Source organism: Acinonyx jubatus, chromosome E1 (genome assembly GCF_027475565.1).
Source record: "Acinonyx jubatus isolate Ajub_Pintada_27869175 chromosome E1, VMU_Ajub_asm_v1.0, whole genome shotgun sequence".
In the NCBI taxonomy this organism is placed as follows: domain Eukaryota; kingdom Metazoa; phylum Chordata; class Mammalia; order Carnivora; family Felidae; genus Acinonyx; species Acinonyx jubatus.
In genome coordinates, this window is record NC_069397.1 from 22,265,304 (window position 1) to 22,291,010 (window position 25,707).

The 25,707-nt window shown below is 50.4% G+C and overlaps 1 protein-coding gene across 4 annotated transcripts in view; it reads left to right on the forward strand.

The window, feature by feature from the left end:
• Nucleotides 1-293: 293 nt before the first annotated feature.
• Nucleotides 294-25,707, forward strand: part of UNC45B (unc-45 myosin chaperone B) — a 34,998-nt gene continuing 9,584 nt past the window's right edge. Inside the window, exons 1-18 of one of the 4 annotated variants that reach the window (XM_027034370.2) lie at nt 294-429; nt 1,033-1,200; nt 1,763-1,799; nt 3,400-3,575; nt 5,206-5,295; nt 7,521-7,688; nt 8,283-8,451; nt 10,427-10,597; nt 13,182-13,353; nt 15,998-16,298; nt 17,193-17,287; nt 17,457-17,598; nt 18,287-18,427; nt 19,610-19,737; nt 20,615-20,681; nt 21,696-21,809; nt 22,174-22,289; nt 23,169-23,286. In XM_027034370.2, coding sequence (XP_026890171.1) covers nt 1,033-1,200; nt 1,763-1,799; nt 3,400-3,575; nt 5,206-5,295; nt 7,521-7,688; nt 8,283-8,451; nt 10,427-10,597; nt 13,182-13,353; nt 15,998-16,298; nt 17,193-17,287; nt 17,457-17,598; nt 18,287-18,427; nt 19,610-19,737; nt 20,615-20,681; nt 21,696-21,809; nt 22,174-22,289; nt 23,169-23,286 — 2,373 coding nt within the window. In that variant the 5' untranslated portion in view covers nt 294-429. Of the gene's footprint in view, nt 430-548; nt 755-922; nt 1,201-1,762; nt 1,800-3,399; nt 3,576-5,205; nt 5,296-7,520; nt 7,689-8,282; nt 8,452-10,426; nt 10,598-13,181; nt 13,354-15,997; nt 16,299-17,192; nt 17,288-17,456; nt 17,599-18,286; nt 18,428-19,609; nt 19,738-20,614; nt 20,682-21,695; nt 21,810-22,173; nt 22,290-23,168; nt 23,287-25,707 lie in introns of those variants that run through there. The other 3 variants (XM_015078474.3, XM_053211925.1, XM_015078475.3) reach the window with 3 other exon arrangements.

The following is a 25,707-nucleotide window of genomic DNA, read 5'->3' on the forward strand; positions in this document are numbered from 1 at the left end:
CACGGATGGGGGACACAGGAGAAGGCATGCAAACCAAAACAAAGCACCCATTTCCACTAAACTTGAACTAGTAAGCCCCTCTGTCTTTCAGAAAAGGAGGGACATTTCAACAATGAGTACTGGAGGGGTTGGGGAGTTGTGGGCAAGTGGAAGAGAGGGAGGAACTCTCCTCCCTCCAGAAGGGCATTTCTGGAAGTCTCCAGTTGGTCCTGGACCTGGGCAGCTGCTCTAAGTCTGCCAGCCCCTCAGCTGTCACTCTGCTCCCAAAATAGCAGTGATTGGGGGAAGGGAGGGGAGATTGTTTATCTGGGATGGAGGGGGAGAAGGGGCATTATAGCTGTGTCTCCCTCCCTTCTGGATCTTTCTCTGCTCTTTGTGGTATGAATGCCCGAGTCCAGGACTGCCCCTGAGTAGGACGCTGGGGCATAGGTTAGTCAGCACTTCCAGGTGACTAATGACTATCCACTCTGGGGAGGAGGAAGGCCCTGAGTATCAATGACAGACTCCAGGGACACCTGACCCTGTGGCCAAATATGGTCCGGAGCTACTGACAGGGGCGATAAAACCTCTTGGGTGGGGGAGGGAGGCAGATTAAGGCTTGGTGGCCAGGGGGTGGCTCACAAGGGAGCTCAGCCGAACAGCATCACAGGAGGACAGACCAGGAGCACCGTCCTCTGAGAAAGTGAGCCCGCGTGGAGAGTTCCTCAGACCGGGGAGGGAGAAGAGGGACTGAGAAGAACTTTCAAGGCTTGCAGTGAGAATTCAGGCCTCCGGCGTGGTGGCTTCACCCGCCCAGCTGGGAGGGAAGGAGAGGGAGGCACGGGGGCTCTAAGATTCCTTCAGCCATGCTATTCTGCAAGCAGGTGCTATCATGTCCTTCTGAGCAATGGATTTGGGGGTGATAGGCATGGGTCCTTTCCAGGCAGAACCCTCACCTTCCATCCCAGTAGAAGGAGGCCCTGGAGCTCCAGACCTCAGGCCAGGAGTCTGGAGTGGGGGACTGGCCAGACTGAGCTGCTCCTGTCCTGACAGATGGCAGAGGCAGAAGCAGCGCAGCTGAAGGAGGAAGGGAACCGGCATTTCCAGCTCCAGGACTATAAGGCTGCAACAAAGAGCTACAGCCAGGCCCTGAAGCTGACCAAGGACAAGGCCCTGCTGGCCACGCTCTATCGGAATCGGGCAGCCTGTGGCCTGAAAACGGTCTGGAGCGGGCAGGGCGGGAGGCTGAGGGCCAGCACTCAGAGGCAGGGGTGAAGGCAGCCCCCCATCTTGCCGGGTATCAGACCCTTAAGCCCCCTTGTCCCAGCCCTTTCTGCTGGAGCCCTCAGGGCAGAGAAGGGCACCTCCCACTGCTTTCCTGGGCCCACTGCCTGACCCACTCCTCTGGGAGACAGAAATTCCTCCAGTTGGGAATCAGCCTAATGGGAACTGGCATCACGCCGGGGGCTTTTTCCATGTTATTTCGCAGCATCTTACTAACAGCCCCATGAGTCAGCTGCTGTTGTCGTGCCCATATAGCAGATAAAACAAACTCAGGGCTCGGGGGGCTTAGTAACTCACCAAGATCTCCCAGGTCATTAGTAGCAGAGCCTGGATTCAAACCCAAGTTTGCCTAATGTCAGAGCTCATCTGCTCTCCCATGCCCAGCCGGGGGTCCGCCCTTGGTTCCCTGACAGCCAGCAGCTCCCCAGCAAACCCTGTCTGGTTGTCTCTGCGTTGGGCCTGCATTAACCCCGGCTGCTTCCCCTTCTCCATTTCTCAGGAAAGCTATGTTCAGGCGGCGTCAGATGCCTCAAGAGGTGAGTTCCCTTTCCCCAACCACTCCCCCATCCCCAACCCCAGCATCCCTGTTTTGTCTAAGAGGCTCTTTGTCAATTGAAGAAATGACAGATTGTGGAAACGCCATCCTAGGCATTGTAGGCGGGGCTTCGGATGTCCAGAGAAGCCATCCCTAAATTGCATTTTTGCAACTCGAATTATATATTAAATCATAGGTTGAGGGAAATTAAAATTTTTTTTTCAAAAAAAATTTTTTAATGTTTGGTTTTGAGAGAGAGAGTCAGAGCGTGAGTGGTGGAGGGGCAGAGAGAGAGGGAGACACAGAATCCAAAGCAGGCTCCAGGCTCCGAGCCATCAGCACAGAGCCCGACGCAGGGCTTGAACTCCCGGACCGCGAGATCATGACCTGAGCTGAAGTTGGACGTTCAGCCGACTGAGCCACCCAGGCGCCTCTTAAATTTTTTTTTAATGTTTATTTATTTTTGAGAGAGAGAGAAAAAGAGAGAGAGAGAGAGAGAGAGAGGTGCGAACCAGGAGGGGCAGAGAGGGCAGACAGAATCTTAAGCAGGATCCAAGCTCTGAGCTGTCAGCACAGAGCCCGATGTGGGGCTCAAACCCACGAACTGTGTGATCATCCCTGAGCCAAAGTTGGATGCCTAACTGACTGAGCCACCCAGGTGCCCCTTGGGAGATTCTTTTATTAAAAGATGTTTCCAGAAATCCTCGTGTCTTGGTAATGACACACCCTCTGTTGTAAACTAGGGTATGCTCATCCTAGGGCTCCCCAGTGGTTCTGGGCATCAGCCCACTCCACTCTGTGGGATCAGGCTTCCTGAGAGGAGGAGGGAGGCAGTAGCCCATTGCACAGAGACTAGGGAGAGATGAACATTAAAACAAAGCAAACCTTTAAATGTAACTAATTTCAACTTGTGCTTAAGTCAATGTTGACTTAAGTGCATTGTCAAAATGGGAAGTCTTTTCTTAGCTGCAAGTGTTGAGTTTTGATCTGGGCACCATTCTTTTAGGAGAAACAGAGACAGCGTGAAGTGAGCTCAGAAGGAAGGGAACCAGCTGGAGATGGGCCTGGAAATACACCCTGAAGAGCAGTTGAGGGACGTGGCAATATTTAGCCCAGAGAAAGCAATTCCCAGGTGGGATGGAGAGCTGCCTTCAAACACCTAAAAGGCTGTCACAAGGAAGAAGGATCGGATTTCATCTCAGGGTTTCCAGGGCTGAACTTAGGATAAGAGGGCAAAGTTACAGGGAGATATATTTCAGGTCTGAAGAGGGGAGGGCTTTCTTGATGGAGCTGCCTGGCTGCCTTGAGAAGGAGGGAGCTCCCCATTGCTGGAGGTATGCAAGTATCCATTGGATGCGTGCTTGGCTGGGATCATGATGTAGCAGAGACTGAAATATCAGGAGCTAGACGTGATGACCCTTAACCTCCCTTGAGACTATGATTCTTACTGCCTCCCTCACAAAGAGGGAGCCTGGGGCCAGATAGTCCACATGGGTGGATAATCTCCAATGAAGACACAGTGGCTCTGGAATTGGGGACAGTGGCAGGGGAGGGAGGAAGGCCTGCAGCCCAGGCCCCTGAGGCCCCGTCTCCCTCATTAGCTATTGACATCAACTCCTCGGACATCAAGGCTCTCTATCGGCGGTGCCAGGCGCTGGAGCATCTGGGGAAGTTGGACCAGGCCTTCAAGGACGTGCAGCGCTGTGCCACCCTTGAGCCACGGAACCAAAACTTCCAGGAGACACTGAGGAGGCTCAACACCAGTATCCAGGAGAAGGTGAGCCAGACCCCTACCCACAAGCCTTGGCTGCCTCCCCCCACTCCTAGTAGACGAGTTAGGGAAGCAGGACACCAGAGCAGGTCTAACCCTACCTCCACACTCTTGGATGGAGTGAATGCATGGCACAGGCAGGTGCTAGAGAACAGCCGAGCAGAGGCACCCATCTTTGAGTGATCGGAGATGCTTGTTCCAGGAGACAAGCCAGCCAGGACTAGAACACGGGTCTTTTAAACTCCAGATGGAGGCTTTAAAAAGAAATTGTAACTTAGTATGTATGCGACATGATCTTCTCTTTCTAGGAGGACAAAAGCAGTACTGAGGGTAGGGTACTGCTGGATGATAGAGCCAGTAGGGAAATCTTTTCTAGGAAAACGAAGTGGGGTGGAGGAGAACTAGGATCAGAGATGAGAAATTCTACACCCTAGTCCTGGCTTAGTTGCCAATTTTCTAAGGGATCCCTTGGGGTGTCAGTTCCTCCTCTGTAAGAGCAGGAGGGTAACTGATCACTAAGCTCCTTGCTCCAAGACTCAGCGACTCCTCTGTGTCTGGGGCAGCCCCATGGTGGGACCACAGTACACTTCCAGAGTGCAGACTCAGGGGCTGAGTAAACACAAAACTGAGGAGTGACCAGAGAGGGGGTGACAAATGAGAGACCCACTGGGAGGAAATGAGCCCCGATGGAAATAGGCAGGACTGTGGAGGAGCAAAGCAAAGTGGTGGGAGGTACGGAAGGAGCTGGCAAATGGTGGGAGTGGGGCGGTGGGGTGATGGGTGATCAGTTAGGTCATTTTATGGTAGATTCAGAGCATTGGGGTTGGGGGTGGGGGTGTGAGGGATGAGACAGCCAAACGTAATGGTTAAAATTTTTTTTTAATGGTTATTTTTTTGAGGGAGACAGACAGAGCATGATCAGGGGAGGGGCAGAGAGAGAGAGACACACACACACAGAATCTGAAGCAGTCTCCAGGCTCTGAGCTGTCAGCACAGAGTCTGATGTGGGGCTTGAACCCACAAACCACGAGATCATGACCTGAGCTGAAGTCGGCCGCTTAACTGACTGAGCCACCCAGGTGCCCCCAAATGTATTGGTTTTAAATTGAGTGAAGAGGTGCTTGAAAACTGCTTCAGGTTTCTGATCTTAGAAATCGAGTTCTATTTTAGCCCATTTTAAAAGTATGTGATAGCTAATTATTTACTAGACTGCAAAATTTGGGTGATGATCCAAGCCCTCCAAGTTAGCATAGCAAACTTAACTAGACTGTAAGCTTTGTGGAGTGAGGACTTGATTTTGTTCACCATTCTATCCCCAGCATCTGCAACAGTATCTGGCATGTAATAGTTATTCAGTAAGGGTTTGTTGAATGAAGGAATGAATGAATGAATGAATGAAAGAAAAAGAAAGAAAGAAAGAGAAAAAGGAAGAAAGAAAGAAAAATAAAAAAAGAAAGAAAGAAAGAAAGAGAAAAAAAGAAAGAAAGAAAGAAAGAAAGAAAGAAAGAAAGAAAGAAAGAAAAAGAAAGAAAGATAGATAGTGTAGGGGCCCAGAGTAGATACCGTAATATTTACTGAGCCGCCTGGAACTTGGACCCCTGCCTACCTCCTTCCCCACTCCCTCCTTTCTCCTCAGCTTCGTGTGCAGTTCTCGACAGACTCAAGGGTACAGAAAATGTTCGAGATCCTCCTGGATGAAAACAGTGAAGCGGACAAGCTGGAGAAGGTGAGTGCGGGACAACCAGCCGGCCAGCAGAGGGCGCACTCGGGACCCCTCCTCCTCCCCTCCCCTTTCTCCTCTCCTCTCCCCCCCCAACCCTCCTCCCCCGCCACGGCCGATCTTCCGCTGCTGGTCCCACCGGATCTCAAGACAGTAACGCCTTGACCGGTCGCGGAGGAAGAGGAGGGCGACTCCTTGAAGAACGTGGACACAAATGGGCCAAAGGTTAAGCACTTTAGAAAGCACCTGGCTATAAGGGCCAGGACTAGGGTGAGACCAATGAGGGCAGGGTTGGAGTTTTAAATTTTTGAGATTTTGTTCACTATGATTTTTTTTTTCGCATTGCATTGATTTTGATATTTTAAAATATTGCATTAGATGTTACTCACCTTGATTGCCGAGGTTTTCGGTGTCCCTGTAAATGGTGCACCCAAGGCAAGTGCCTCACTTGCCATACCCAGGTTTCACTGAGAGCTGTTGAAAACAACATGTTAAAATAATGTTCTAGTCCATTATAAAATATTGTAAAAGGTCATCCTGAAATATGAGAATAGTTGCTCATAATACCATCCTCTTAGCCAAATTTGTTGCCTTTTTTTTTTTTTTTTTAATGTTCCCTTCTGGTTTTTCTTCAGGGGGAAAAAATTGAACATCTGAATGGTTTTTGTTATTTGTTTATTTGAGAGAGAGAGAGAGCTGAGTGTGAGTGGGGGAGAGGGGAAGAGACAGAGAGAATCTTTAAGCAGGCTCCATACCCAGCACAGGGTCCCAAGCGGGGCTCAATCCCACGACCCTGGGATCACGACCTCAGCTGAAATTAAGAGTCAGATAGATGCTCAATCGACTGAGCCACCCCAGGTGCCCCTGAATATTTTATAGTTATAAGAATTGGACAGACAATGCGTGGGGAATTTTTGTTAGTTTTATGATCAATAAGTCCATGTAACATGCAAATACCTTTTATAACAAACTGATGTGAGGACTTAATGAGTTGCTACAGATAAATGCACTTGGCGGGTACACAGCCCTTGACTGGTAGAGTGTTGGTGGTCCTGGTGGTACTTGCCCGGGAGTCTCTAATCAGCCTCATACCCAGCGTCCCACTCCCTCTCTCTTTGCTCACCTCCTCCTTCTCTCTCATGAGTTCTTCCCCCAACTCCAGGGTTTCAGGTTTTGCTGAGGCCTCCTCCCCTGATCTGGGGCCATTTAAGGTATATGTATCCTCCTCAAGGTTTTAGGGTGGGAGGACACTGGAGAACTTTCTAGCTCAACTGCCTAATTTTGCAGTCTGGGACCCAGAGAGGTACCATGACTTGCCCAAGGTCACACAGCTAGCATATAGCAGAATCAGTCCTCATACCCAGGACTCTTGAGACCCCTCTCCTGCACTGTCTGCCCACCAACCACCACCTCCCTGAGAACACCTGTAACTTCAGATTGCCCAGAACAGGTAAACAAGCAAACCCAAAATGCTGAAACCATATTCAAGGGAAAAATTTTAAAAGAAAACAATCCATTTCTGTTAAAAGGTAAACCGTGGCATATTCATAATTTTCAGGGTTTATTTGGGCAAAATTGATTCAAGTGGGGTAGCAGCAAAACAGGAAGTGGTTAGGAGCATTGTACCTACAGGAGCCAGGGGAAAGGCTTCTAGAAAGACATGGGTGGAAAGAAAGCAATGCAATTATTTGATTGGCTATAGCTTAAGCAGTTACATTATTTGGGAAAGCCTAGTCGGCTGTGATTGACTGTTCTTAAGTTTCGATTTCTTAACCTTGAGACATTACAGGCTTCCATTTGGGTTTGCTTACATTAGCTACTAGGGCATTAATGCCACTCAGTCTAATGGCCTTCTTGTTTAAATAATTTAAGACTTCAATACCTTGGTTTAGTACTTATCCGTAAGCATACATACACGGTTTTGTTTAATGTAAGTGCAACCAGAGTGAACCTACTTCCTAATGTTTTTTCCAAGTTGCTGGGTGATCTCGTTTATGGCTTCGTGGCTACAGTATATCTCATCAAGTTGGGCTGTATGTCAGTTACTTTGTTTCTTCTGTTTTGTCATGTTCCTAGGCTAGGTCTCTGGGAGCAGGATTGTAGGGGAAGAACCCAGTATAAAGATGTTTTGGAAACCAAGTCCTCAACCAGCCCCTGCACTTGGCCCCTGCCTGAGGCCTTGGCAGCCAAACCTCCCCCCGCCCCACCCTCATCGTGTCCTCCCTCCTCAGGCTGCCAACAACCTCATCGTCCTGGGGTGTGAAGAAGCAGGGGCCGAGAGGATCTTCCAGAACAACGGAGTGGCCCTGCTGCTGCAGCTTGTGGACACCAAGAGGCCCGAGCTGGTGCTAGCGGCTGTGCGGACCCTGTCGGGCTTGTGCAGTGGCCACCGAGCTAGGGTGAGGGCCTGGGTGTGGGGCTGGCAGCACAGGTGGCTGCCAGGCAGAAGATCTGGAGGGCGACATGTGGACAGTTAGTGGGTGGCATAAATAGACCCAGATGCCAAGTGGAGAGTGTCCCCCCACCCCCTGCCATCCTCGATTGTATGGTCCCGGATCAACAGAGATTGAGCCTCTGCATTTCCCTTTGAGCTGGAAATGCATTTATGCAAAGATAAGGCTAGTGAAAGTTTATGAGGAAGAGCTGAATGCAAAGGTTATGACAGTTTACATTGTATCGTCCTAAGTCTTCCAAAGCCCGTGTATATTTTACGCGTAAAGCACATCTCAACCTAGACTCACCACATTGCAAGTGCTCAACGGCCCCATGTGGCAAAGTGGCTACTATATTGGACGGCCCAGGCTTAAACCTCTGGAAAGGGGCCTGGCTTGTGTCAAGAGCCTGCCTAGACCATGGGCCCCGTGAGGCGTGGCTGCCTGGGCTTAGTTCCCTACTGCAGGGGCATGGTGGGGATGGACGTCACCCACTTCCTAACCTGCATGGCAGCTGGAAGAGAGGGGCGGGCAGCTGACTCGTTCTTGCTGGGGGTATAGGCCACAGTGATTCTCCATGCCGTCCGGATAGACAGAATCTGTAGCCTCATGGCCGTGGAGAACGAGGAGATGTCTCTGGCCGTCTGCAACCTGCTCCAGGCTGTCATCGACTCTCTGTCAGGAGAGGACAAACGAGAACATCAAGGGAAGGAGGAAGCGCTGGTCTTAGGTAGGAGGCATTCTTCAGGTTTTTTTCCACGGGGGTGGGGGCCAGGGAGAGTCGGTTGCCACCTTAGACGGGTCATTCCCTGTAGGTGGAGGTGGCCTGGTTTTATTTTTATACTTATTTTCTAATTAAAAGAGTGTTAGAGGCATAGGAGCATCATTTTCAATAACTGAAAGGTGGAAGCAACTCAAGTGTCCATGTGCGGGTGAATGGATAAATAAAATGTGGTACGTCCACACAACGGAATAGTATTCAGCCTTAAAAAGGAAGGAAATTCTGACATGTGCTACAACATGGATGAACCTTGAGGACGTTATGCTAGGTGAAATAAGCCAGTGACAAAAAGATAAGTACTGTTTGATTCCACTTATGTGAGGTATCTGGAGTAGCCCAAATCATGGAGACGGAGTGCCTGGGTGGCTCGGTTGGTTAAACTTCTGACTTGGGCTCAGGTCATGATCTTGCAGTTTGCAGTTTGATCTTGCAGTTTGAGCCCCACGTCCAGACAATGCCTCCCTGCCTGCCTCCCTCCCTGCCTCCATGCATGCCTCCCTGCCTCCCTGTCTGCCTCCCTCTCTTCCTCCCTGCCTGCCTCCCTCCCTGCCTGCTTCCCTGCCTGCCTCCCTTCTTGACTACCTCCCTCCCTGCCTCCCTCCCTCCCTGTCTGCCTCCCTGTCTGCCTCCCTGCCTGCCTTCTTCCCTCCCTTCCTTCCTGCCTGCCTCCCTCCCTGCCTGCCTCCCTCCCTGCCTGCCTCCCTCTCTGCCTCCCTGTCTCCCTGTCTCCCTGTCTCCCTGCCTCCCTGCCTGCCTCCCTCCCTGCCTGCCTGCCTTCCTCCTTCCCTGCCTCCCTGCCTCCCTCCCTCCCTGTCTGCCTCCCTGTCTGCCTCCCTGCCTGCCTTCTTCCCTCCCTTCCTTCCTGCCTGCCTCCCTCCCTGCCTGCCTCCCTCCCTGCCTGCCTCCCTCCCTGCCTCCCTGTCTCCCTGTCTCCCTGTCTCCCTGCCTCCCTGCCTGCCTCCCTGCCTGCCTCCCTCCCTGCCTGCCTCCCTCCCTGCCTGCCTCCCTGTCTCCCTGCCTCCCTGCCTGCCTCACTGCCTTCCTACCTCCCTGCCTCCCTGCCTGCCTCCCTCCCTCCCAGCCTTCCTCCCTCTCTGCCTCCCTGCCTCCTTGCCTCCCTCCCTTCCTGCCTCCCTGCCTCCCTCCCAGCCTGCCTTCCTCCCTCCCTGCCTCCCTCCCTGCCTGCCTCCCTGCCTGCCTTCCTCCCTGCCTGCCTCCCTGCCTCCCTCCCAGCCTGCCTTCCTCCCTCCCTGCCTCCCTCCCTGCCTGCCTCCCTGCCTGCCTTCCTCCCTGCCTCCCTGCCTCCCTGCCTCCCTCCCTGCCTCCATCCCTGCCTCCCTCCCTCCCTGCCTGCCTTCCTGCCTGTTTGGGATCCAACCTAGAATGAGAACAAAAATCCCTAAGATGCAGGGAAGTCAGACAGGGCAAAAGCAAGAAAAAGCATTTATCTTTTAATCCCCCAGCAGGTGGGGAAGACCTGGCATCCCTTCTGAGGCTTGAATGCAGGCTCCCAGCATGCCTGAATCTACAGGGAGTAAGATGTCTGTAAGGAGTATAAATTTCTTGTCTGGAAAACATTTTGTTAAATCAGTTTATAAAGAGCTACATGAAGTGTCCCTGGCTCTCTGCCAGTCATGCCTTGGAATAAAGAACTTTCTAAGAACCAGAACTATTCAAGGATGGCATGGGCTGTTATAAAAGTCAGTGTGCACAGTGGCTGGAGGGCCACTGGGGGGTAATGTTTAGGGATTTGTCTCCTTTTTGGGGGGTGAGATGGGCAATTCTATACTCTCCTGGGAAATTCCAACATCCGGGATGCAGGGGATTCCATATTTCCAGAGTCTTTCTAGAAGCCTCTGCCATTCTTGGTCCTATAGACCTGAGATTCCCTACTCTCTATTTACCCCATCCTCTCCTTCCTTAGATACCAAGAAGGACCTAAAGCAGATAACCAACCACCTGCTTGACATGCTGGTCAGTAAGAAGGTGTCTGGCCAGGGCAGGGACCAGGCCATGAACCTGCTCAATAAGAACGTCCCCAGGAAGGACCTCGCCATTCACGACAACTCACGCACCCTCTATGTGGTGGATAACGGTGAGGAGGTGGGAGGGTCTGGGGCTCGCTCCAGCCTTTCACGTGGGCACCAGAGTACCTGGCACTGAGCAGACGGCAGAAGAGGTGTGGCCCTTGTCTGGGAGAAGTCTTCAGTCCCAACTGAAAAGCCAGGAAAAGGCGTTAGCAGTTAGAACCACCAGCAGGCTGGTGGGGATACCGATCAAGACTGGGCTCTTAATTCGGGGCCCGAACACACCCGAAAACAGCTGGGCAGAGTTACCTGACAAGCGGGGGCAATGCCAAAAGCAAACAGGATCCCACCAACCATAGGATAACGTTCCTGAAGTCCCTTGGTTGGCAAAATACTTCACAGGCCTTCTGGAAGGGAGAATTGGCATCTACTGTCCCATATATAGGTTCTAGCAGATGGCCATTATATGTGTCAACTCTGGGGGGGGGGGTGGTTACCCTTTTCCCAAGTCAACTTTAATTGTTCAGGAATCACACCCATGGCTTTATCATCTACTGTGACGAACTCCCACAGGTTGGATGACATATAGACCATCCTTTGATCTACAAGGTTCAAATTAGCTTTCACCGGCTTGACACGTATCCTCTTGTGATATTGTGCTTCCTTGTTTGGTTTGCACAGATCTCAACAAAGTGCACTTTAACAAATGACTCTAGTGCTTAAACCTTCTCCCTCAACACTTCCCCTCCCCTTCCCAGTTCTGGTCTTTTCTGCATCCATTACAAAGGGTGAACAGCAGACCTCTTTCTCTCAGTGAGAGGACCTGCGTCCAACCACAAGCTAATGGGTAGGGCAGGTGGCAAGCAATATTTGTTATTCCAGGCACCAAAATAAGTAGCTCTTGGGTAAACAGAACATGGATGTACAAATCCTGTCACACTAGTGAAAAGATGCCTTGTTGAGGTTGTGTGTTGTACAAGCTGGTCTGGGAGACTTGCCTTGGGAACCATCAGGACATCCAGCTGAAAGTGAGCGTTTGGGTTCAGGGAAGGGCAATGATGGATGAGGAAGAGGTCCAGAGTGTCCTAGAGGAAGAGGAATGAGATGCTCAAAGCATGTGTGGGAATGGAAGGGAAGAATGGGGGATGGGCATTGGGGAGGTGGTGGGAAGTGAAGCAGGTGCATTCAGTGGCTCTCTTTGAGAGCCGGGCTGGGAGTTTGGGTTGGTTCATCAACTGCTTCCCATGACTCCTCAGCCCTGCCAGTGCTTTTGTGCGGGTGGTAAAGTATGCAGGGCAGAAAACATACTGCTGACATTTTTTTTAAGTTTATTTATTTTGAGAGAGAACGTGCATGCATGCACACACAGGGCAGAGAGAGAGAGAGAGAGAGAGAGAGAGAATCCCAAGCAGGCTCCACGCTCAGCACAGAGCCCAATCTGAGGCCTGATCTCACAACAGTGAGATCATGACCTGAGCTGAAATCCAGAGCCAGATGCTTAGCCAACTGAGCCACCCAGGTGCCCTTGAGCACTTTTAATTCCCTCCTAACATCCAGAGTTTCACGCCTCCCAGCATCTACCTCTTCCCACTTATCTGCACCAGCTAAGGTCTGACGAACTCCTAGCCACTCCTAAAACCTGGCTCCAAAGTCAAGCTCTCAGTTATCCCAGAGGCAGCATAACTAACTGTTAATATCGTGGGCATTGAAATCAGACGTTGCTGGGAGAGTGCCGTTACAATGTCACTTGCCAGCTGCCAGTTGCTTTTGGGCAACTTAGTTGACTTCTCTATGCCTTGGTTTTCTGCTCTGAAAAATGGGAATTATGATTTCTAACCAGTAGTTTTTTGTTAGGATTAAACGGGGTAATGTGTATGAAGCTCTCGGCACATAGTAAGTGCTCAAAATAATTTACAACTCTTTGTTGGAGCAAATCACCCCATCTGCAGTGTTAACCACTCTGTCTTTATCACACCTGCTGTCCTCATTACACCTTACTATAATCTTTATGTGACTGTTCCTTATTGCGTTTTGAACTTTTTGAGAAGAGGATTGTGTCCTTTATTTCAGTATTCAGTGCCTAAAAATTGCCCGTTGATTTATCCACTTATTCATTCATGTATTCAACAAATACGCAATGATCGAATTAACCTGATGGGTAATAGGAAGTCACTGAAGATTCTTCCACAGAAGAGAGAAGAGATAGCGATCATAAATAGCGAATGTAGCAATTACTAAATAAATAAAATGATGTGTCTGGATTGGCCCCAAATGGTTACCATACATCACCTCACTGAGTCCTCAAACTCTCTGTGGTAGGTAGCAGTGTTCCCATTTTACAGAAACTGAGACCTGGGGAAGAGAGAATATCAAATAGTATTTGAGGAAGGCTATACCATCGAATGTTAACACTGGTACTCAGTCCTCTGAGATCAACTACCACAGTGGGAGGTGGATTGCTCACCTAGGGGCAGAGTTAGGTGTAGAGCCCGGGCCTCTTGGCCCCATTTCAGTGCCCTTCACTCTGGATAAGCCATGTGCTGTGTAAAGGCAGGCTGGAGAGAAGCTGGCGTTAAGACAACCGAATGAGAGGGTGTGTTTGTGAGGAGAGACCCAGCAGGAAGCTGACACTTGCCATCATCTGCCCTGCAGGCCTGAGGAAGATCTTGAAGGTGGTGGGGCAGGTTCCAGATCTGCCATCCTGCCTGCCTCTGACTGACAACACCCGCATGCTGGCCTCTATCCTCATCAACAAGCTCTATGATGACCTGCGCTGTGACCCAGAGCGTGATCACTTCCGCAAGATCTGCGAGGAGTACATCACGTGAGTCTCCTGGACGCCCCACGGGGTCGGGCTCTGTATTAGTTATCAATGGCTGGGTAACAAATCACCCCAAAATGGAGCAGCTTAAAATAACAGCAACTGTTTATTATCTCACAGTTTGACAGCAGTTTGGGAGTGGGTAGGCTGGGTGGATCTGGCTGTGGGGCTCTCATGAACTTATAGTCACATGTCGTCCTGGGCTGCAGTCATCTGAAGGCTTGACTGAGGCTGGAAGATCTGCTTCCAAGGTGGTGCACTCATATGGATGGCATGTTGGTGCCGCTTGTTGGCGGGAGGCCTCGGTTCCTCCCCGTGTGGACCTCCCCATGTCATTACCACGTGGTAGCTGGTTTCCCCTAGAGTGAGTGATTCAAGAGAGCAAGGCCGAAGTGGCGATGTCTTCTATCACCTCGCTTCAGAAGTCACACACGATCACTCCCACCACATTCTATGCATGAGAAGCAAGTCATTAAGGATGGTCTACATTTAAGAGGGGGGAATTTGGCTCTACCTTTTGCACAGAAGAGTGTCAAATATTTTGGGGCTTATTTTAAACCTACCACAAGCTCCTGTGGTTGAAGGAACAAATGTCCGCTTATCAAGGAGGGAGCGAGACCGGGCTTTGTCAGGTTTAAGCACTGTGTGGCCTTGCAGAGACTAGACAGGAGCCTGGGACTCTCAACAGTGGAATTCTGGGTCTCCCCACTGTCACTCAACCATCATTGTGACTCAGATGCTCTCTCTGCGTCTCCGTTTTTTTTTCTGTGTGCCCTCTCCCATTCCCTCCCACTGCTACGCAGTCTTTTAACCCTTTATTCCAATGATCCTCAGACTTGTAGATTATTCAGATTTCTGGGACCCTACTTGACTCAGTAGTCTGGGATGTGGCTCAGGAAGTTACATGTTTAAAAAGTATCCCAGGTGAGTCTTTGGAGAGTGGAGTCACTCTGCTTTTCCTTTCTCCCCTCCCGGGGTTGGCACAGTTTTCCTCTAAAGGGCTGGAAGAAATATTTTATATTTGCTGGGATGTGCAGCCCTCTAGTGTATACTTTAAAAAAAAAACCCTTTAAACCACGAAAACCATGCTCAGCCTCCCGGACTTGGCCAAGCAGCCGAGGTTTGCCAGCTCCTGCTCAATCCCGTCGTTTCACCTGACCCCCGAATGTTTCCCTGAAAGCTCTTCAGGGCTTCTCTGGTCTTTCTCTACCTCAGCTTCAGCTTTGGCAGCTAACTTCTTGAGTCTCTCATGAGGTCCCAAATTGAGTTCCAGTAACTGTCACCCAGCCAGACCTTGTGAGGGCAGAGAATTTTGAAGGAGGGCCCCTCCCAGCCAGCCTGTGGAATGTTGCCTCTGCACAGGCCTGCCCCTGGACCAGCCACCAGCCCCTGGACCAGTCATGGAGGTTGAGTGAGTCTCTGAGGCGCCTGAAGAGACCTCCCCTCGCCCCCCAGCACAAAGGGTGTAATCCCTACCCTGCTCTGTCAGGGGCCGGGGTGAGTGGAACCAGCACAGAGGGCAGACCTGACTGATTGTGAAAGGCTCTGGCTTCCCTGGCGCTGAGTGGAGACAGGAGGTACAGGATGCAGAATGTCAGAACCAGAGGGGCTCTCGGAGCTTCCAAAGCTGCCTTCTCTCCGACAGGGACTTGCTCAGGTCATCCAGCCTCGCAGAGGCGGATGTGGGACCAGAGCCCGGGTCTCCGACTCCTGCTTGATCTGAGGTTCTCCTGCCTAGTCCGGGTCGCCCTCTTTCTTTCATTCATAACAGCTGCATTTCCACTGTGCCCGTCTGCCCTGATCCCTCCCATCAAACCAACCGTGGCAGGTCACCAGAAGATCAGAGGACTTGTCATGTGTGACATCCCCATGCGGAGATTCTCCCACAGGGTAGATGGTCGTAGATTCCAAAAGCAAGGCAGAAGCCTCACCCACTGGGGGAAGGGACTGGGACCAGACGGGGGAGTCACCACCTCCGGCTACTGCGTGACTTGGTCACATCGCAGAGTGATGCAGCGTGCCAGGCTCCACGGTAGGCCTTTTTGTGTTGCTGTGGCTGCTGTTCTGTCCCACTAGACGGCCCAGCTGCTGGGAAGCCTGTTGACTGACAGCTGTCACCCGCAACCTTTCCTTGGGACTTGCCTCAGCTGGGGACAGCCGTGTCACCCTTCCCAGGGTGGCCAGCATCCAATGACTTGTCCCTCCCCCCCAACTAGAAACAGCCTGGGCGTGTGTCCCAGCTGTAGCACTCATTACAGGCGGGGGCTTTCTGGTGACTGAGTCGCAGCCTAGCGTGTCCCAATGCTCAGTCTTGCTTCCTTCCCTTCTCCCCCATGAGCTGATCCCAAGAACTCTCTCTAATAAACTTCTCACATGTCAATCCCCATCCCTCTGAGTGTGCTTCTTGGGGGACACAGCCCATGGCACGTCTGTTATATCACTTGTCCTCATCATAACTCTGATAAGTAGTAAGACTACTACTGTCCGTTTATGGGTCAGGAAGCTGAGCTTCCGTGGATTGCCCAAGGTCACCTGGCACACGAGTGGTGGATCCAGGTTGTGAATTCAAGTCTGTCTGCCCCTCAGATCCCACACTCTTCCCACCCACCTTCAGCCAGTTCTCTTAACCACCTTCCCTCTATTTTAGGAGCAAGTTTGACCCCCAGGACATGGACAAGAACGTGATTGCCATTCAGACAGTGTCGGGGATCCTGCAAGGCCCCTTTGACCTGGGCAATCAGCTGCTGGGACTGAAAGGTGTGATGGAGATGATGGTAGCCCTGTGTGGCTCGGAGCGTGAGGTAGACCAGCTGGTGGCCGTGGAGGCCCTTATCCATGCCTCCACCAAGCTCAGCCGCGCCACCTTCATCATCACCAATGGCGTATCGCTGCTCAAAGAGATCTACAAGACCACCAAAAACGAGAAGATCAAGATCCGCACACTGGTGGTGAGTGTTGGTAGCAGGCTTCGTGCCGGGGCACCAGGGGCACCAAGATGAGCGAGGGGTGGCCCCATCCGTGAGAAGACCGTGTAGTAGGGGGCGCTCAGCCCTATCCATGGGCCCCCGCAGAGCAGGGTGATAAGTAGGAGGCTGTGAGAATGGAGATTCAGGAGGGTGGGCGCTGCTGTTTAACCCTGGGGACCTTTGCCTCCACGCTTTTCAACAACTCTGACACCGAGGAGCTTCTGTCCAACCGGTATTTTCAGAGCAAACTCTAAAAAGTCAGTTTGTTTCCTTAATCAGTTTCTAGGTGGCACAGATGACCGGCTTCACTTTTTCCAATTTCATTTAACAGAAAGTATTTTCGTGGGTCTTTTACTTTGCTTGTAAACAATTACAGTGAGGATCGGAGTCATTGATCTGTTTTGTGGTGGTTGTTTGTATCAGTTTTTAAAACAAGCTGGTTATAGCTTCTGCCACCGTGAGTTTTCTCTTACGGAAGGCCTATTTTCCCAATGAGAGTGCAGTTTCTCCCTGAGGAAATTCTGCACGTCTGAGTTTGTTACATACAAGGTCTGTCTGCCAATATCTTTCGCCATTGCAGTTTCTGATAAGATTAGTATTGTCTTGTGCTCATTTTGCAAGACAACAGACACAGAGCCATCTGTGGGGTCAAAATGGTGGTGGAAAGGGGCAGAGTAAAAACTCCAGCTTTTGGGAACATCTGCCCTATCCTGGAAGCCTCAGGGAAGGCATCTTGGAAGAGGTGACCCCTGAGCTGAGGTTTGTAGTATGCACAGAGGTTTATCGAGGCAAAGAAAAAGGGGCAAAGGGACGAGTTTGAGCAAGGCCTTGTCCCCAAGTGTCTCTGATTCTACCAGTGTGTCCCTTCCTCCCCAGGGGCTCTGTAAGCTCGGCTCTGCAGGTGGTACAGACTATGGCCTCAGGCAGTTTGCTGCAGGGTCGACAGAGAAGCTGGCCAAACAGTGTCGCAAGTAAGGGGGTCCTATTTCCCTGGGCCCGCCATCTCCTCTCTGGGGTGTGCTCTAGTGGGGCCACATTGTGAAACGCTCCTCACCTGCTACCCACTAACCTGAAATGGCTCCACCATCTTGACTGGAGCCATGGCACTCTTCCCCAGCACTCTTCCTCCCCGATTTCCAGGTGGCTGTGCAATGCGTCCATAGATACCCGGACCCGGCGATGGGCAGTGGAGGGCCTGGCCTACCTCACGCTGGATGCTGACGTGAAAGACGACTTTGTCCAGGACATCCCTGCCCTGCAGGCCATGTTTGAGCTGGCCAAGGCAAGCGTGGCCCTGACCTCTGGCCTCAGGAAAGGTCTACTGGATTCAGGCTCACAGGGTCCTCCCCTGAGCCTGGGAAATTGGACTCCTGTGTCTTTATCCTGGCCCTGCCCCTACTGCCCACGTAAACCAGATTGGTTCTTTCCCTCTGTCTGGCCCTCATTTTTACCTGACCGTAAAATGGGCTCATGATTCTTTGTGGCTGCCAGGCAGTGGGAAGATGAATAAGAGGACAGTGAGGTCCTGAGGGACTGACAGCCAGTGGCTAGCCCTTTCTGGGCCCCTCCCTCCTTCCCAGCGCTGGGCCAATCCCTGGCTCTTTTCCACCACCAAAGGGAGAAGGAAGTTATCACCAGGGCCAGACCAGAGGAGTCTAGCCCCCACCCCATCCCATGGCAAAGCGTGTTGGACTGGGCTTTTGAAAGAGGCACAGAGTACCAAAAGGGTGCCCATTTGTACTCCCAGGGATGCTGTTGCAGGTGCAGGAGAAATTTCTGCCCACCCTGCTTGAGTAGAACTGGTTCCTCCTCCCTCTGTGCCGCCTGCTTGCCTCCAAGCTGGGCAGCACCAGCCATATTCCTCCCAAGCCAACTCACCAACCAGGCCAGGGGACCGTCTTGGAAGCAGAGATTTGTTCTAAAGTTTCCTTTCTGCCTTTCCCCTCCTTTCCCTCACCCGGTAACTCCAGACCACGGACAAGACTATCCTGTATTCTGTAGCCACCACCCTGGTGAACTGCACCAACAGCTATGATGTCAAGGAGGTAATCCCCGAGCTGGTGCAGCTCGCCAAGTTCTCCAAGCAGCACGTGCCTGAGGAGCACCCTAAGGTGAGGATAGGGATGATGCTGGAGGGTCACCAGGCCAGCTGAGAGGTGGAACTGAAGGACAGTGATGTCTGGGTGCTGTGTGTATGTGCTTGGGAGGATTTGGCACAGGACACAAATAATTTGAAGATGATCATGGCAAATCTCTCCCATTAGGTGACGCTCATTTCCCCCTTACTTAAAAAAATTTTTTTTAATGTTTATTTTTGAGAGAGAGACAGAGAGAGAGAGAGCGCACGCGCGAGCATGAGCGGGGGGGGGGGGGGGCGGGGAGCAGGGAGAGAGGGAGCCACAAAATCTGAAACAAACTCCAGGCTCTGAGCTGTCAGCACAGAACCTGACGCGGGGCTCGAAGTCACAAACCGCGAGATCATGACCTGAGCCTAAGCCGAAGCTCAACTGACTGAGCCACCCAGGCGCCCCTCCCCCTTACTTTTAATGTTCTATGGGGAGTGGGGAGTGAGGATCCAACCATTAGTCTGAAAAACCAAATGGAGCTACGATGAACATTTTGCAATTTATGTTGCTGGTTTCATGAACATCAGACCGTGTATTTCATGTTTCCAACAATTACAGAAATTTTGTTTCCTGGGATATCTGGCTTTGGGGATCTGGGTGTTAAGTAGAAATAATGAGACAGGGGAGAGAGGCCTGTCAGCGGTAGCCCAGATGTTACAAAATCTCCTTGGGGCCCTCCCCAGTGATTCCCTGGACTCAAGCGTATGCTTTGTACATGGTTTGAATATGAATGTATAGATATTTCCAGCCAGTAAAAGATTTAGATTTTTGTAAATCTGTCAGCACAGAGCTCAATGTGGGGGTTGAACCCACAGACCGTGAGATCGTGACCAGGGCCGAAACCAAGAGTCGGACATTCAACTAAATGAGTCACTCAGGTGCCCCCTCCTTGCCTCCCTCTTATTGAGACCCTCATGATTATGCTGGGCCTACCCAGATAATCCAAGATTATCTCCCTGTCTCAAGATTCTTGATTTAATCACATCTGCAGAGTCCTTTTTGCCATGTAAGGTAATATTCACAGGTTCTGGGGATTCGGATGTGGACATCTTTGGAGGTCATTATTCAGCCTGCCATAAGCAGTCAGAAATGCACCACCTTTAGTTCCAACATAGATTGGCCTGGTGCCTGGGCTCTTTCCCCATTGCTACCCTTTTGTCTCCCCAGGACAAGAAGGACTTTATAGACATGCGTGTGAAGCGGCTTTTGAAGGCTGGTGTCACCTCTGCCCTGGCCTGCATGGTGAAAGCAGACAGTGCCATTCTCACCGACCAGACCAAAGAGCTGCTGGCCAGGTGGGGCTGCAGTGGGCCAGGGCTGGGGTCTGAGGGAGCTGGGGATGAGAGGCTGGGCAGGGAGATAGAGATAGCAGGGAAGTCAATGAGGGAATGAGCCATTGGAGGGATCTGGAAAGGAGACGGAGGAGATCGACATTGAAGAGTGATGTGGCAGGGCAGGTCATCCCAGGTGGAGGTTTGCATCGGGAGGAAAGAGGTCACTGTCTATCCTGGTTAGCTGCCTCCCAGGCCCCGAGGGGGACCTGCTATTCCAAAGATGGCGAGGCAGACAGGCTCACAGGTACAATACGATGCATCGGGTGCCATGATGGGGCAAATACAAAGGGTTGGTTGGAGCACAAGCAGTGGCACCCACCAGCCAACTGGAGGGGAGGTGGGAGGGCAGCCAGGATAGGCCTCTTGGAGGATGTGGTAACTCAATGGAACCACGAGGTGAGAAAAGGAGCCACCTAAGTTCTAGGGAGGAAGAGTTCCAGGCAGAGGGGACGGAGGGAGAAGGAGTCAGTGAGATGAGATTCTCCTGCAGCATGTCTGGAGCATGGAGAGCACAGGAGGGAGTCATGCTAGTAGGACCAGAGAAGGGGATGAGGGTCAGATCACAGAGGTCCTGGGCTGCATCTGCACTGAAGAGTTTCTCCTGGTTGATGGGCAGCAGGGAGCCATTTGTTGCCTTCCCAAATAGGGATGGGGGCTCTTTGCTGCCTCACTTGGGTTTACTTTTTCCCCAGCTCCTTACATCCATGGCAGTATCTTGCCAAGCTGCCTAATGATGGGGCAGGTGCAGCACTTTCCAGGGCTTCACTGGGTCTGACTGGCTGGCCTGCTGACGCCTGGGAAAGGTTCACATGATGTGTCCTTTATCCTTGCCCTACAGGGTATTCCTGGCACTGTGTGATAACCCAAAAGACCGAGGAACCATTGTGGCTCAAGGTGGTGGCAAGGTAATTGGTGGGATAAGGTTCTTGCCATCCTAAAAGATGATCCACTGGGGAGGAGCAATGGTTGTGTGTGTGTGTGTGTGTGTGTGTGTGTGTGTGTGTGCATGCTCTTTGCCTGGTCCAAAAATAAAATATGCTTGCTCCAACCTAACCTCCTTGGAACATTGTCATTCAAGTATCTGTCCTGTCTGTGCTTATGGTCCCAAATCAACTTCTGCCTGATTTTACAGTGTGTCATGGGATTTACTGTGGAATCCCATTCATGCTCCTTGCTATGGGAAGGAAGCAAGGTACAGCTACACAGACCGTGGATGTTGCTGTAGAAGACTTGTCTTTGGGTCCTTGCTCATCCCCTTTTTAGCTGGATAACTTTGGGCAAATGACTGTCTCCCTGAGCCCCAGTTTCCTCATCTGTAAAATGGGAGGGGGGATCACACATTCACTCTGCAGAATGTCACAAGGATTACAGAAATACTTTTAAAGTATTGGTTCATAGTAGGTGCTCAGTAAGTGTTTGCCGTGATGATTAGGTTTGACTTAGTCAGGAAGTAAAAAGTCAGTGTGTCAATCTATTTATTTTTCCAAAAACAAACAGTATGGATGGGGAATGTGGGGGAAGACACCAAAGTGTGCTGGGAGGCAGGGGGAGCCATCCATGGTTACATATTTAATCGTTTTCTGTGATGCTCAAGGGTTGTTTATGTTGTAGAGTCTTCCTGAACTCCTTTTTTTTTTAAGTTTATTTATTTTGAGAGAAAGAGAGAGAGAGGCAGACAGAGAGGGAAAGAGAGAATCTCAGACAGCCTCTGCACTGTCATTGGGGCTTGATCTCATGAACCATGAGATCATGACCTGAGCCAAGACCAAGAGTCAGACACTTAACTGACTGAGTCAACCAGGCGCCCCTAGTTGCCCTGAACTTCTAATGAAATAGGCAGACAGCAGCTAGAGGAAGAGGATGGGGAGAGAGGTCTCTGGATGTCTGTGACCAAAGAGTGACCATGCCCTCTCTTGCAGGCACTGCTTCCCCTGGCTTTGGAGGGCACAGACGTGGGCAAGGTGAAGGCAGCCCATGCCCTGGCAAAGATCGCCGCCGTGTCCAATCCAGACATCGCCTTCCCGGGGGAGCGGGTGGGTGCTGGTGCCGGGGCAGCGGAGGGGTGGGGGAAGGGGGCATTGGGAGAAGTCTCCTTTGCTCCTAGGGGCCTTTGCACCCTACCCCAGGCCTGGGAGGGGGCATGGTGTTGTCACAGAGAGGACAATGAGTTGGAGGTGCCTGGCTCTGCCTCTGACTAATGGGACTGTCCTCTTGGAAACTCAGTTATCTCATCTGCAAAGTAAGGAAAGTAATCCTGCCTCTCAGGGTCATTGTGAAGCCTGAGTCAGACAGTGGGTGGGCAAGGAATTTGGAAATTCTAAAGCCCAGCTTCTATTGATGTTTGGGTCTGGGGGAACGCGGTCTCCACCCAACTCACTCCTTGACCCCTCCACACAGGTGTATGAGGTGGTGCGGCCCCTCGTGAGTCTCCTGGACACACAGCGGGATGGGCTCCAGAACTACGAGGCTCTCCTGGGCCTCACCAATCTGTCTGGGCGAAGTGACAGACTCCGGTGAGTAGGGTGGGGAGAGAGCAGCGGGGAGAGATGTGCCCCTTGCAGGGTTTGGTGGAAATTTCGTGTACACACCCTGTGTACTTTCCTCTGAGGACAGGATTGAAGGCAATGGGAAGAAACAACAGTGGGAGGGTTTCGAGTTAGCACATAGTGAATGTAGGAAGGCAAAGGATATTATTTCTTTCTGATGGAAGTAGTAAAAAAAGATATCCAGATGGATGGGTGGGGATAAAGCAGATTCCTTCTTGGGAGCCAAGGAGACGGTAGAGAGCTTTGGGTTGAGATTCTTTCAGTTGGTTGCAAGTGGCAGAAAACTCAACTCAGAATGGTTTAAGCATAGAGGGGATTTAAGGACTCATGTAAATAAAAAGCCTGGGGTGACCAGAAGCAGGTGCAGCTTGATACAAGGGTTACAAAGCTTCCCCACCTCCCCACTTTTTCTTTACCACTTTCCCTACTTTTCCCACGTTCCTACTTCTGTCCACTTCTGCCTGTGTTGTCTTAATTATCAAATGGGCTCTTCCCCTCGATTGTGATCACAAGGGTTGCTCCAGACCTCACATCTTCTGGGCTTCATAGCCAGCAGGAGAGAGAGAAAGACTCTCTCTTCTGCACCAATAATACAGAAGAATCTCCAGCCTGGTGACATGTTCACCCCAGACCCCATTGCTATGGCCAGGATGTTATGCTAGCATTTAGCTTATGCCCTTTGGTGCCTCTCCTGGAGCTGGGGGTGGGATTGATGTTGTCCAAACCCTGATGAGGGCGTGGGAGGGAACCACCAGCAGGGTGGAGTGGCCCTTGGATGGCCCAAAACTCCAAATGCTCACTCCAGAGGACTCAGTCGCCTCCCTTCCTCCACCTCTCAAACCCTAGGCAGAAGATCTTTAAGGAGAAGGCCTTGCCAGACATTGAGAATTACATGTTTGAGAATCACGACCAGCTGAGGCAGGCGGCCACTGAATGCATGTGCAACATGGTATTGAACAAGGAGGTGAGGCGGGCTCAGGATGGGAATGGGGCACGTGAACCCAGGAACCCCTCAATCTCTCCCAGATTGCAGTCCTCTTCCCTGTAGGGACTCTGATTGGAATATATGAACCAAGGAGACAAAGAAAAACACACAAAGTAGTATTATTCCTAGGTGGGGCTTTGACCCCACAGTTTGGGCCAGCTAAGGTGGAAGGTACCATTTCCCTAAGTTATTTATGTCAGAATAATCTCATAACAGAGAAGAATACAAGACCAGGGTCTTTTAGAGCTCAAAAGAGGCTAGACCACTTACATTTATTGAAGCTCCACATATATATAAAAAAATGAGAGAAAACACAGTTGTACAAACAACTTTAGAATATTTTAAATGTTAACAGTTTAATGAACTATTGCTGTTTCTATGGAAATTGCAATGCACTATAACTGTGTTCTTCACAGAGTAATTACAGGATTTATAAAAAATAAAATGAATTCAGAACATGCCAATGGCTTCATGGTCCAGTAATGGAGACCAATTATAACCATATGGTAAATGAATGCCTTCTTTCCATCCTGCCAGAGTACTGCTATGCCTGTAGGGATAACCTCATCAGAGGTAACGGTAGGGCCAAAGTCTGAGGCCCTTCATGAACATGAGGGCCAGGCCATGCGTGAGACCCCTGTTTTCCCTTGATTCTTAACTCAGGTCTTGGATCTTCCCACTGGTATACTAGGAAAACCCAACCCATGAAAGCCTGTTGAAGTAAAAAATAAATTTTTTTTCAATATATGAAATTTATTGTCAAATTGGTTTCCATACAACACCCAGTGCTCATCCCAAAAGGTGCCCTCCTCAATACCCATTACCCACCCTTCCCTCCCTCCCACCCCCCATCAACCCTCAGTTTGTTCTCAGTTTTTAAGAGTCCCTTATGCTTTGGCTCTCTCCCACTCTAACCTCTTTTTTTTTTTTTTCCTTCCCCTCCTCCATGGGTTTCTGTTAAGTTTCTCAGGATCCACATAAGAGTGAAAACATATGGTATCTGTCTTTCTCTGTATGGCTTATTTCACTTAGCATCACACTCTCCAGTTCCATCCACGTCCATATTTCGTTCTTTCTCATTGCCATGTAGTACTCCATTGTGTATATAAACCACAATTTCCTTATCCATTCATCAGTTGATGGACATTTAGGCTCTTTCCATAATTTGGCTATTGTTGAGAGTGCTGCTATAAACATTGGGGTACAAGTGCCCCTATGCATCAGTACTCCTGTATCCCTTGGGTAAATACCTAGCAGTGCTATTGCTGGGTCATAGGGTAGGTCTATTTTTAATTTTCTGAGGAACCTCCACACTGCTTTCCAGAGTGGCTGCACCAATTTGCATTCCCACCAACAGTGCAAGAGGGTTCCCGTTTCTCCACATCCTCTCCAGCATCTATAGTCTCCTGATTTGTTCATTTTGGCCACTCTGACTGGCGTGAGGTGATATCTGAGTGTGGTTTTGATTTGTATTTCCCTGATAAGGAGCGACGTTGAGCATCTTTTCATGTGCCTGTTGGCCATCCGGATGTCTTCTTTAGAGAAGTGTCTATTCATGTTTTCTGCCCATTTCTTCACTGGGTTATTTGTTTTTTGGGTGTGGAGTTTGGTGAGCTCTTTATAGATTTTGGATACTAGCCCTTTGTCCGATATGTCATTTGCAAATATCTTTTCCCATTCCGTTGGTTGCCTTTTAGTCTTGTTGATTGTTTCCTTTGCTGTGCAGAAGCTTTTTTATCTTCATAAGGTCCCAGTAATTCATTTTTGCTTTTAATTCCCTTGCCTTTGGGGATGTGTCGAGTAAGAGATTGCTACGGCTGAGGTCAGAGAGGTCTTTTCCCGCTTTCACCTCTAGGGTTTTGATGGTTTCCTGTCTCACATTCAGGTCCTTTATCCATTTTGAGTTTATTTTTGTGAATGGTGTGAGAAAGTGGTCTAGTTTCAACCTTCTGCATGTTGCTGTCCAGTTCTCCCAGCACCATTTGTTAAAGAGACTGTCTTTTTTCCATTGGATGTTCTTTCCTGCTTTGTCAAAGATGAGTTGGCCATACGTTTGTGGGTCTAGTTCTGGGGTTTCTATTCTGTTCCATTGGTCTATGTGTCTGTTTTTGTGCCAATACCATGCTGTCTTGATGATTACAGCTTTGTAATAGAGGCTAAAGTCTGGGATTGTGATGCCTCCTGCTTTGGTCTTCTTCTTCAAAATTACTTTGGCTATTCGGGGCCTTTTGTGGTTCCATATGAATTTTAGAATTGCTTGTTCTAGTTTCGAGAAGAATGCTGGTGCAATTTTGATTGAGATTGCATTGAATGTGTAGATGGCTTTTAGTATTGACATTTTGACAATATTTATTATTCCAATCCATGAGCACGGAATGTCTTTCCATTTCTTTATATCTT